This window comes from Fundulus heteroclitus, unplaced genomic scaffold (genome assembly GCF_011125445.2).
Source record: "Fundulus heteroclitus isolate FHET01 unplaced genomic scaffold, MU-UCD_Fhet_4.1 scaffold_151, whole genome shotgun sequence".
Classification (NCBI taxonomy): Eukaryota; Metazoa; Chordata; class Actinopteri; order Cyprinodontiformes; family Fundulidae; genus Fundulus; species Fundulus heteroclitus.
Genome location: NW_023396563.1, coordinates 254,198 through 265,652, shown reverse-complemented (window position 1 = coordinate 265,652; position 11,455 = coordinate 254,198). Strand labels below are relative to the sequence as shown.

The following is an 11,455-nucleotide window of genomic DNA, read 5'->3' as shown; positions in this document are numbered from 1 at the left end:
GTCCAGGAAGAATGAACACGCTCCTGTCTAAGTACACGGGGATGTGGTGGAGCGTGTGGACAGCATAAAGTTCCTGGGCATCCACATTTCCTCTCACCTTTCCTGACTGAGAACATCTCCCACCCTGTGTTGAAGGTCCAACAACAGCTCTTCTTTCTCAGGCAACTGAAACGAACTGGACTTTCTGCTCATAAACCTTTATAGAGCCAGGAGTGAAAGCATTCAGCATGACAATGTGGGATGGGAGCTGCACTGTATTAAATGCGGGTGATGTAGCTGATTAATTGATCAATTATTGAATAAATGGCTTCTTTTTGTTGCATTTAATGGCACACAGATTTGTATTTTTAGATCATTTTTGGCACTGTATTTATTTCATTGCGTCATTATGCTGAAAAGAAAAATCCTGGTGAGGACCCTGGTAGTGTCTTGCCTAAAGACACAATGACGGTCAGACGGGGGATTGAACCAACAACCCGCCAGCTGCAGGAAAACCTCCTTAATTCCCTCCTCCCACTCTAACAACCTAACGTCTTAATGCCAGATGTTGGTTTTACCTGTAAAATTTGTGGCACTCAATGCAAAATTTGGAGAAACTGTAGGTGGTATGAAAATAGCGTCTTCAATTTAAAGAAAAATATGATGGGTTTCTCTAAAAACAGGAAGTTAAACCGTGTTTCTACATGAAAGTATGACAACATAGTGAAGCCTGTAAAATAGTGAATTCTAATTTCTATGTCCTGCATGGGAAATAGAATTCTATTATATCTCTAATTGTTGCTATGGGAGAACCCAACAATTGTGTTTTTAAAAATATACACAAATACACTTGAAATCACGATATTTATTTTTGAACAGCATTGCTAGGTTATTATGTGTCCGCATGATGCCAAAATGATTTCATTCAAATATCAGCAGTTAAAATATCGCTTAGCAGACATTTGGAAACCCACTTTCCAAATATTAGCACGATAGAGAAGTACTTGTTTAAATTTAGCACGATTTTTCAAGTTATTTTGCTCAGTAAGTGTAAAGATGTTTTCTTGCATTTGTAAACAACAAAAGGTAGGAACCTGATTCTTTGTGTAATCTTCTGATTTGACTAAATGCACTAAGATGATTTCCACTCAATTTGATTTCAATTAAGTTTGACTTGTTGCTACTTATTTGTGAAAAGGTAACATTATCATACTTAAATGTCTGTTTTTACAACTTTTAAACAGAAAAGCCCTCAGAGGGATGTACGTCATGGAGATGGCGAAAGTTCAAGTCTGAAGAAGAGGTAAAGTTTTATAACAATCCTAATTTGTTTCCACGTGGTTTTAATTTATCAGATTTTATTTTCCTGTAACAAATGACTTAGACACTCAAATTTTTTACATTTTCTGCTTATTTTTCTGATATCAGCCTACAGACAGAGGCATGGTTCCCCACTTCCACCACAACCCCTGCTACCAGCGAGGCTCCTAGGACTAGAAAAACCTCCTACTGGCATCGTCTATCTCTTCATAACAAGGTATGTATAGCAGAGCTGATTATTTTATTAAAAAGTAGCAAAGAAAACCGGTTGTAATTTGTGAGTGTCAGCACAGTCTGAGCTCATCTGTGTGTATTTAGAAGAAAAAGCAGACCCATCTCCCACAAAATGTGGACAGGGTCACAATCCTGTCACCCTCGGTGACAGAAAGGAAGTAAAATAAAACTTCATCAACAGCAGTTTTATATTTTATTATTTTATATGGGAAAACCTCCTTAATTTCCTCCTCCCAGTCTTACAAACTACCGTCTCAATGCCAGCTGTTGGTTTTACATGTAAAGTTTGTGGCACTTCAATGCAAAATTTGGAGAAACCATAGGTGGTATGAAAATAGCGTCTTAAATTTAAAAAAATATGATGGGTTTCTCTAAAAACAGAAAGTTAAACCGTGTTTCTACATGAAAGTATGACAACATAGTGAAGCCTGAAAAATAGTGAATTCTAATTTCTATGTCTTGCATGGGAAATAGAATTGTATTATATCTCTAATTGTTGCTATGGGAGAACCCAACAATTGTGTTTTTTAAAATATACACAAATACACTTGAAATCACGATATTTATTTTTGAACAGCATTGTTAGGTTATCATGCGTCCGCATGACGCCAAAATGATTTTATTCAAATATTGGCAGTTAAAATATCGCTTAAGAGACATTTGGAAACCCACTTTCCAAATATTAGCACGATAAAAAAGTACTTGCTTAAATTTAGCACGATTTTTCAAGTTATTTTGCTCAGTAAGTGTAAAGATGTTTTCCTGCATTTGTAAACAACAAAAGGTAGGAACCTGATTCTTTGTGTAATCTTCTGATTTGACTAAATGCACTAAGATGATTTTCACTCAATTTGATTTTAATTAAGTTTGACTTGTTGCTACTTATTTGTGAAAAGGTAACATTATCATACTTAAATGTCTGTTTTTACAACTTTTAAACAGAAAAGCTCTCAGAGGGATGTACGTCATGGAGATGGCGAAAGTTCAAGTCTGCAGAAGAGGTAAAGTTTTATAACAATCCTAATTTATTTCCACAATGTTTTAATTTATCAGATTTTATTTTCCTGTAACAAATGACTTGGACACTTACATTTTTTACATTTTCTGCTTATTTTTCTGATATCAGCCTACAGACAGAGGCACGGTTCCCCACTTCCACCAAAACCCCTGCTACCAGCGAGGCTCCTAGGACTAGAAAAACCTCCTACTGGCATCGTCTATCTCTTCATAACAAGGTATGTATAGCAGAGCTGATTATTTTACTAATAAGCAGCAAAGAAAAGTGATTGTAATTTGTGAGTGTCAGCACAGTCTGAGCTCATCTGTGTGTATTTAGAAGAAAAAGCAGACCCATCTCCCACAAAATGTGGACAGGGTCACAATCCTGTCACCCTCTGTGACAGAAAGGAGGTAAAATAAAACTTCATCAACAGCGGTTTTATATTTTATTATTTTATATGGGAAAACCTCCTTAATTTCCTTCTCCCACTATAACAAACTACCGTCTCAATGCCAGCTGTTGGTTTTACATGTAAAGTTTGTGGCACTTCAATGCAAAATTTGGAGAAACCATAGGTGGTATGAAAATAGCGTCTTTAATTAAAAAAAAATATGATGGGTTTCTCTAAAAACAGAAAGTTAAACCGTGTTTCTACATGAAAGTATGACAACATAGTGAAGCCTGAAAAATAGTGCATTTTAATTTCTATGTCTTGCATGGGAAATAGAATTCTATTATATCTCTAATTGTTGCTATGGGAGAACCCAACAATTGTGTTTTTAAAAATGTACACAAATACACTTGAAATCACAATATTTATTTTTGAACAGCATTGTTAGGTTATTATGCGTCTGCATGATGCCAAAATTATTTCATTCAGATATCAGCAGTTAAAATATTGCTTAGCAGACATTTGCAAACTCACTTTCCAAATATTAACACGATAGAAAACTACTTGCTTAAATTGAACACGATTTTTGAGTTATTTTGCTCAGTAAGTGTAAAGATGTTTTCCTGCATTTGTAAACCACAAAAGGTAGGAACCTGATTCTTTGTGTAATCTTCTGATTTGACTAAATGCACTAAGATGATTTCCACTCAATTTGATTTGAATTAAGTTTGACTTCCTGCTACTTATTTGTGAAAAGGTAACATTATCATACTTAAATATCTGTTTTTACAACTTTTAAACAGATAAGTCCTCAAAGGGATATACGTTTCGAAGATGGTGAAAGCTCAAATCTGCAGAAGAGGTAAAGTTTTATAACTATCCTAATTTATTTCCACGTGGTTTTAATTTATTTTATTTTCCTGCCACAAATGACTTGCACACCCAAAATCTGAAGTTTTCTGCTTATCTTGCTGACATCAGCCAGCAGACAGATGTACCATCTCCCTGTACCATCACAACCAGCGAGGCTCCTAGGACTAGAAAAACCTCCTACTGGCATTGTTGGCGTCTTTATAACAAGGTATGTATAGCAGAGCTGATTCTCTTAATAAATAAGCAGCAAAGAAAAGGGGTTGTAATTTTTGAGTCTCAGAACGGTCTGACTGATTTCATCTGTGTGTATTTTAAAGAAAAAGCAGACCCATGTCCCACAAGATGTGGACGGGGTCACAATCCAGTCACCCTCTGTGACAGAAAGGAGGTAAAATAAAACTTCATCAACAGCAGTTTCATATTCTATCATCTATTTTTAAGTTGCCGTTATAGAGGTGTATGCCACTACAGAATTAATTTCCCTTTTTTTTCTTTATTTTACAGTTGTTGCACAAGTGAGAAGTCTCAGGGAGGAGAGACTAGTGTCCAGTTCAGGGCTTCACCTGTTCCTTACAGTCCTGTCTCTGCACACCATGAGCTGCATCTCCCAGCAGACAACAAAGAGGAGACTGATGAGTCAGTCGAACAATTCTCCACCACGTATGAATTTCTTTACATTAGACTTTTTAGAGGTCAACCCAGTTTCAGTCATTACAAAGTAAAATATAAATATACAAATACAGATGTGAGATTGTTTTGCCCCAGGAATCATTGGTTACTTGTTCAGTTTTTTCTCCACTTGTCCTCAAATTAAACTAATAACTGTCTTGTGGACAGTCTTAAACTTTTGTGTCTTCTTCATAGTATACAATGCACTGGTGATTTTGGGGATGTCGAAGATGGAGCACTGGATGGTTCTCCTGCCTCTTCCAGAGAAGGAGACTCCCAAACTGGCCAAAACAGCAGAGTGGAAGATACTGTCTTGCCCTCTACTGTCTCAGCACAGATGTGAGTTATTATTTAGAGCTCAATAATATTTATATTTTATAGTATTCCCAAGTTTCAAATGAAAAGTCATGTTGATCCGTTTTTGTGTGGTGATTTTTGTGTTCCTTCATTACCAGCATCAACAACCAAGAGGACTCAAAAGAAGGAGAGTCTGATGTCCAAGACGACATCCAACCTGCGTCTGAAAGTCACGACGTACCAGAAAAGATTGAGGAGAAAGAACGGTATGAAAACTGTCTAGTCTGGATTCAAGATGATTGTATAGAATCATACATCTGCACTCACACACTTAGTATTTTTTCTCTATATTTCTGTTGACAATTTTTCTGTTAGAACTCTCAATGTATATTTGTCCTCCCTTAACTATCACAAAATATTCTGCTGCAAAATTAATAACTAGGTATTTGGCATATTATGTTCTGCATGTTTACGTATTAGGAATGTTGTGTAATTACAGACGTTTTTAAGTTATTGAATTTTATCAAATAACTCTCAACGTATCCGGTATTGTCCAGAGAATACCAACCCATTTGGCTTTGATAATAGGACAATAGTTGAAAGAGTGATTTGAGCACTTTCATTCTTCTAACAGCAAACTCACACAAATGGAAAGTGATAACTTCACTTCAAGTATAAGAATTTATTAACAGAAATAAATGTTAATCCAGGAACATTAAATAATGCTGTTTATCTGTTGTTAACAATAAATTCCAATTAGGGATGCAAATAAATAATCTATTTACGATTAATCGTCAATTAATGGTTAATTAGGTTAAGGTTTTTCCATCCAATTAACTGATAACATCCACTTAGACCTTTTTTCAGTGTTGTAATATGGCCGCCATTCAGTAGACGGTGCTGATGGTCATTCTAATGTGGAGCCTGATTGCAGTACTAAAAGAAAAAAAAGTAAAGGCAGATGCAACGTGAAGCACTCTGAAGGAGTCTGGTGTGGGATTACTGTTGCTCTGTTTAATGAGGATGCAAAATGCTCTTTAAGCGCTTCTGTTACAATATAAACACTCAACAAGCTCATTAAGTTTTCAGCTACATAGCTAACAGATAAAAATAACTAAAAATAGTTTTGCGAAGAACTAAAGGTATCTTTTTAGATAGACTATGGTATGATATCGCACACCATCTCTGTATTGTTCTCCAGTCTCTTGTTTACATAGTCGGGCTGGCTGCTTGTGCACGTACATGCATGTGGACAGCTGCCACTCAAGGCTTAGCCCCTCCCTGTCTTAAAATGCCACAACCAGAGCAGTGTTTGGTTTAGGCACACAATGGCGGAGAGCAAAGTGTTCTCTTGTTAACAGCATTATAACGCTATGAGTTACTTACTTCTACACTACAAACGTTCCTCCGAAAGGTGATGCTGTTTTGCTGTGTATCTATCCATTGCAAAGATGCACATACAATCCGATGGTGGAGAAAAGGGAGGGGAAATGGGGGCCGGGTTGCAGCTGGAGCAGAAGTAGAGAGAGGTTTGAGTTGATGCACATCTTGTTTTGGTCGACAGGCAGTGCTCAAGCCCCAACTAGTGGTGAAAATGTATTTATTGCTCCCATAAGAGCTTTAAAAATAGCACTGGAAGTTTAAAGTATATACTAAAACTAAACTGGATAGCCTAGGTAATAGGATTCAGCCTTAGGATGGCTGAACTACACAGTTAAACATCTCTTTCTTTTTATCACCAGTGTCTGCGTCCTGAACGACATTTCAGGACAACTTGGAGTCCAGGTGGAAACTGCTCCTGATGGTGGCACTCTTCCCTCAGTTGCCGCTGAGAAAGACTTACACACCATGAAAGAAGACAGCGGAGAAGTATTTCTGACCTCTTCTGCCACAGAAGAGAGGTAAAAGCTTTTAGCTGGTCTGTGCCATCAAATCAGCTATTTGGGTTTCATTGCAATGAAAAAGAAAGAAATTCATGATGATTTGTAATTCCACTGATATTAATTTTGTTTGCTTGTTTTTTAAATCTGAAGTTTAAAGAGAACCGTGGAAGTAGCAAATACGGAACCTGGACATCAAGATGTTTCCTGCACACAATCTTCTCCTGAGTCAGGAAAAAATGAGACTTTTAAAAGCATAAAAAACATGTGTGGGTTAATCCTGTCTCAACTGTTTCATAAGGTATGTTGAATCAAGCTGAATGTTGTTGATTGCATCAACTCAGTATCATATAAATAACAGAAACAACCACAGCATGTTCAGTTTTTGCTGTACTGAACTTTAATACTGTATCTTTTTATCACAAATGAGAGTCTTTCCACATGAAAACAAAGAAGGGCCACATATAGAGCCTTCACTTCAGATTATGTCTGTCATCCACAGGCTGAATTCAACCGTCCAGGACTCAACCACTCAGCAAAGCCTTCTTCAAGTACCAAGAAAACCATCCCCAAACAGGAGCTGGTCTGCTTTGGGTATACAAAAGCACAAAAATTGATAAATAAGCTTTTTACAGACTACATTTTACAAAACCCTCTGCTCTAAAACATTTCAAATGCGTGGAAACTGAAGCCCATGTTCTGACTCTGGTTATTTGTCGTGTGTGTTTTAAGGTTACCCAACATGGGCATGACTTGCTACATGAACTCCATCCTCCAAAGTCTCCTAAATCTAAACTGCTTCGTTCAAGAGATCCACAAGCAGCTGCCTGCGTGGCGCTTTCTCCCCGGATCTCAGCTCTTCAGGTACAGCACTGCACAGATGCAAAAACAAGTGTGTCAAACTCCAGTCCTTGAGGGACAGTGTCCTGCAACTTTTATACACGTCTCTGCTTCAACAGGCCTGAGTCACATAATCAGGCCATTAGCAGGACTCTGGAGAATACGACTGCATACTGAGGAGGTAATTCTGCTGTTCGATTCAGTTATGTTGGACCAGGGACACATCATGGATACTGGACCTCAAGGACTGGAGCTTGCCACATGTGCTCTAAAAGACCACCAGTGCATAGCAGGGGTCTTTAACCCTGTTCCTCAGGAAGCACTGTTCTGCATGTATAGGTGTGTTTCACCATACCTGGATCATGTTATTGCACAACCTCCTCAGCAACCATTACGGGCTGCAGAGGCCTGTTAATCACCCATTTACGTCCGGTGTGTGGAGGCAGTGAAACACCTAAAACATGCAGGACAGTGGGTCCTCAGTATCTAGGTTGAAGACCCCTGGTCTATAGAATGTCAAGAACTGTGTTGATATACATTTGGATTCTGCGTTGCAACAATATTCATATCCCTTGAACGTTCTCATATTGTCATATTGTTACATTTGAATGACCACCTTGAGTGAATTTATTGTTTTTTTGTAAAAGACCAGGTAATAATGTCAAAGATGGCAGACAATAACATTTTCCTATGGACGGATGTTTGTTGAAGGGGACTTTGAATTATAGTCGTAGCTAGCCGTGCTTTCATTCAGAAAAGTCAGTAGCCAAAGCAATACTGCACTAGCCGCTATTGTTTTCTTCTGTGGTTGCTTAAATTGTAGACAGCTGCTATGTTGTGCCTTTATGCACTAATTTAAATAGATTTCTGTCATACAATACATGAGCCAGGGATTCCCTGGAAGAAACGCGGGACATTTTCAAGCTGTTACGTTCAAATTGTGCTGTTGTCAAAGAAAACTTTCCCCATTGTTGTGTAAATGAACATTACAAACACACTCAGACTATACCGTGTTCACCAAAAAAAGACAGGCAGTTATCGAAACATAATTAGGATTTTTTTTTCCTTTTATTTATGCTTTATTTATAATTAGGTATTTTGAGTTGTTTGCCTTTTTTTCGCTGATTTCTTTCAATTTTCAATGTTTCAAACATAGTGTGGAGCGGGGAGAAGGGGGCTAAAGCCACCTACAAGAGGCGTTTTCTTCTACCGGTCATTTCTAGGCAGGTGGAAACAAAAAGCGCGCAAAGATAAATTAAGTAGAGAGGAGCCGAGTTTGGCGAGCTAAACTGAGTAGGGTCATTGGAACTGTGGCTTTAGTGAACCAACTTAATGAAGACCAAGGTGCACAGTTGTTAGGTTAAGGAGAAACTAGTGGGAAAGTTAGAAATTTCAAGTTTTGAATGTCTAATGGAAAAGTTCAATCTATGATCCAAAAACAGAAATAAATCAGTGGTGAAGTAAAGCATTAGTAGGCAGCCAAGGAGGCAATTGTGACTAAGGAGTAGTGATCCACAGATAAGGTGGGAAGGTCTGTCAAAAAGGACAAATACATAAACTCCACAAATTAATCCACAGATTCCAATAGCTTTTGCAAAAAGCTATTGTAAACAGAAAGCCTTAGAAGGACTTGTTGGAGGTTTGACTCAAGACATGCCAAGAAAGGGACATTGAAGATAATTATATTTTCTTAAAAGTTTCTTGTGTGCACCAAGAAGATACATTTAACTAATTTTAAAGATGGCAGCCAAATAAATATCTGGCGCACATGTCATCCCCAAACTACAGTTGAGGATGACATAGAGTGTCAGGAGTCATGAGCATCAATACAAATTCATGTTATACCTATAATTTCCTTTCCACTTCATAATTATGCATCACTTCATAACTGCCTTGTCAAGATCTAAGTTAGATGGAAACCTTGGTAATCAACTACTATTAAAAAGGAGGCTGTCATTTATTTTAAACTAACAAAAGATTATGTTCTTCACTTCTGTTCTCACCAGATGGTTTCTAGATATTGAAGCCAGTCGCTTCACCAACATCAGAGAGGACAAAATGTTGGTTCTATCCACTTTTAAATGGACCGTCGCTGAGTATAATTCAGATTTTGACGATGACGAGCAGAAGGTTAGTGCCATACTTATTTATACTAGACGGCACAGTGTCAATCTTTGACAGATTTTGTTTAATTCCTATCTTCTGAACCATTTCTTTGGGTTTCTGAGCAGGATGCCCATGAGTTCCTCGTTTGTGTTCTGGACATAATGAGGTCTGTGTCATCAGAGGTTGAGCTGACAGCTGTAAACTCTGGCCTGACCTACACGTGCCCAGTCCGTGAACATATTACACTTCAGATGTTAAACGTCAGAACCTGCAGGGGGTATGAATGTATTCTATTTACACTGCTGACTTGTTGCGTCTCCAGGAGTGGTTATTGTGGTTACTGTGGTTATTTTTCAACTCAACTGTCCATTTCAGATGTGGTGAGCAGTCCTATAGAATCGAGGACTTTGTTAACCTCAGTCTGGACCTGGTACCAGGGGGAACGGTGGGCCAGTGTCTGCAGGAGTATCTCAAGGTAAGTGCAAACATATTTGAAAAGCGAACTCAATTTTGAGAGATTTAAAGTAAAAGTAATAATTGTCTCGTTCAGGAGAACCAGATAGAATTCACATGCCACTGTGGAGCGCAGCAGTCGTCCCTGCAGAGCTCTTTCTCCACCCTGCCGAAGTAGGTTACACAACCACACTGTAATCACTGCCATCCAGTTGTTCAGGCTGAGAAGTTTCCTTTATCTGATCCTCTCTGGTCTATTTCTCCTTCCTCTCAGTGTGCTGATCCTGCACCTGAAGCGCTTTATAGTCACCAGGTCCTACACTGTCAACAAGATGAAGAATCCCATCACTTTGTCAAAAGAACTTGTGCTGAAGGAAGAGTATATGGCCAACAGAAATGTAAGAAAATTACAATTGTTAGATATAAAACGAAGAATGGGTCTCAGCAATAACAAATCAGTCAGCTGCTCGTGTCCTTCAACCGTATCTAAACACTATGATGTTTTGTAGACGACAGCTCGTTATTCTCTGGTGAGCGTCGTCAGCCACATGGGCTCCAGTGCTGACAGTGGTAAGTGTTTGTCTGAGGTTCTGTTTTTCTGTCACAGTTATCGACGTCGACATTTGCAGGTTTTGCTTTCCAGGCTAAAAATGTTTTCCCTTTGCTCTCAGGTCATTACATCTGCGACAGTATCTACGGAAGGCCGGATATGGGGGATTCAGCCAACCTTTGGCTAACATATAATGATGAGCGTGTTAGCCAAACAACAGCAGAAGATGTCTGTCGCCGCAGAGAAACAACTGCTTTCCTGCTGTTCTATGAAAAACAGGGTAAGAGATTGATTTGGGTTTCACAGCTACAGTTTATTAGCTGCAGTTCTCTGACATGCTTGCATTAGTAATCAGTGCTACCCAGGAGATGGTTTTGCATACTTAAAATGTTCTTAAATCCAGTAAATCTGAATGTATTTGCGTTCTCTTTCCAGCCCTTGAAGAGCTAACACACCTGCCATCAGGGCTGCAGTATTGACTGCAGCAAGCAATGCCACAAATTACTACAGTGGCTTGCAAAATTATTCACACGTCTTTAACTTTTCCATATATTGTCACATTACAACCAAAAATACAAATACATTTTATTGGAATCTTATGTGAAAGATAAACTGCTATACAACTGTGAAGTAGCAAGAAACTAATACATGGTCTCTTTTTTTAAACAAATAAAAAACTGAAAAGAGCAATGTGCAAAAGTATTCAGCACCCCCCAGTAAATATTTCTTGGAACCGCGTTTTGCTGTAATTACTGCAAGTCTGTACCAGTTTTCAACATCTTGTGACTGAAATTTATGGCCATTCTTCTTTGCAAAATAGTTCAAGCACAGTCAGATTAGATTGAGAGCGTTTGTGAATAGCA

At 38.3% G+C, this 11,455-nt stretch overlaps 1 protein-coding gene across 1 annotated transcript; it reads left to right on the top strand.

Annotated features, from left to right (window-relative positions):
- Positions 1–1,507: 1,507 nt before the first annotated feature.
- Positions 1,508–11,016, top strand: LOC118558723 (ubiquitin carboxyl-terminal hydrolase 37-like). The gene is made up of 18 exons (XM_036129269.1): positions 1,508–1,516; positions 3,728–3,786; positions 3,906–4,005; positions 4,115–4,185; positions 4,302–4,457; positions 4,662–4,805; positions 4,922–5,029; positions 6,506–6,664; positions 6,797–6,944; positions 7,146–7,237; positions 7,376–7,507; positions 9,490–9,613; positions 9,715–9,866; positions 9,965–10,064; positions 10,140–10,216; positions 10,317–10,440; positions 10,552–10,612; positions 10,714–11,016. The coding sequence occupies exons 8-18, from the start codon at positions 6,612–6,614 to the stop codon at positions 10,938–10,940; spliced, it is 1,290 nt and encodes a 429-aa protein (XP_035985162.1). The 5' UTR covers positions 1,508–1,516; positions 3,728–3,786; positions 3,906–4,005; positions 4,115–4,185; positions 4,302–4,457; positions 4,662–4,805; positions 4,922–5,029; positions 6,506–6,611; the 3' UTR covers positions 10,941–11,016.
- The last annotated feature ends 439 nt before the right edge of the window (positions 11,017–11,455 follow it).

Excerpts from the sequence above, each read along its gene's own strand:
- LOC118558723 (XM_036129269.1), top strand. The coding sequence starts at position 6,612 with ATGAAAGAAGACAGCGGAGAAGTATTTCTGACCTCTTCTGCCACAGAA. Across the intron at positions 7,238-7,375 it reads CAGGAGCTGGTCTGCTTTGG|GTTACCCAACATGGGCATGA; the intron begins GTATACAAAAGC and ends GTGTGTTTTAAG. Across the intron at positions 7,508-9,489 it reads CCCGGATCTCAGCTCTTCAG|ATGGTTTCTAGATATTGAAG; the intron begins GTACAGCACTGC and ends TGTTCTCACCAG.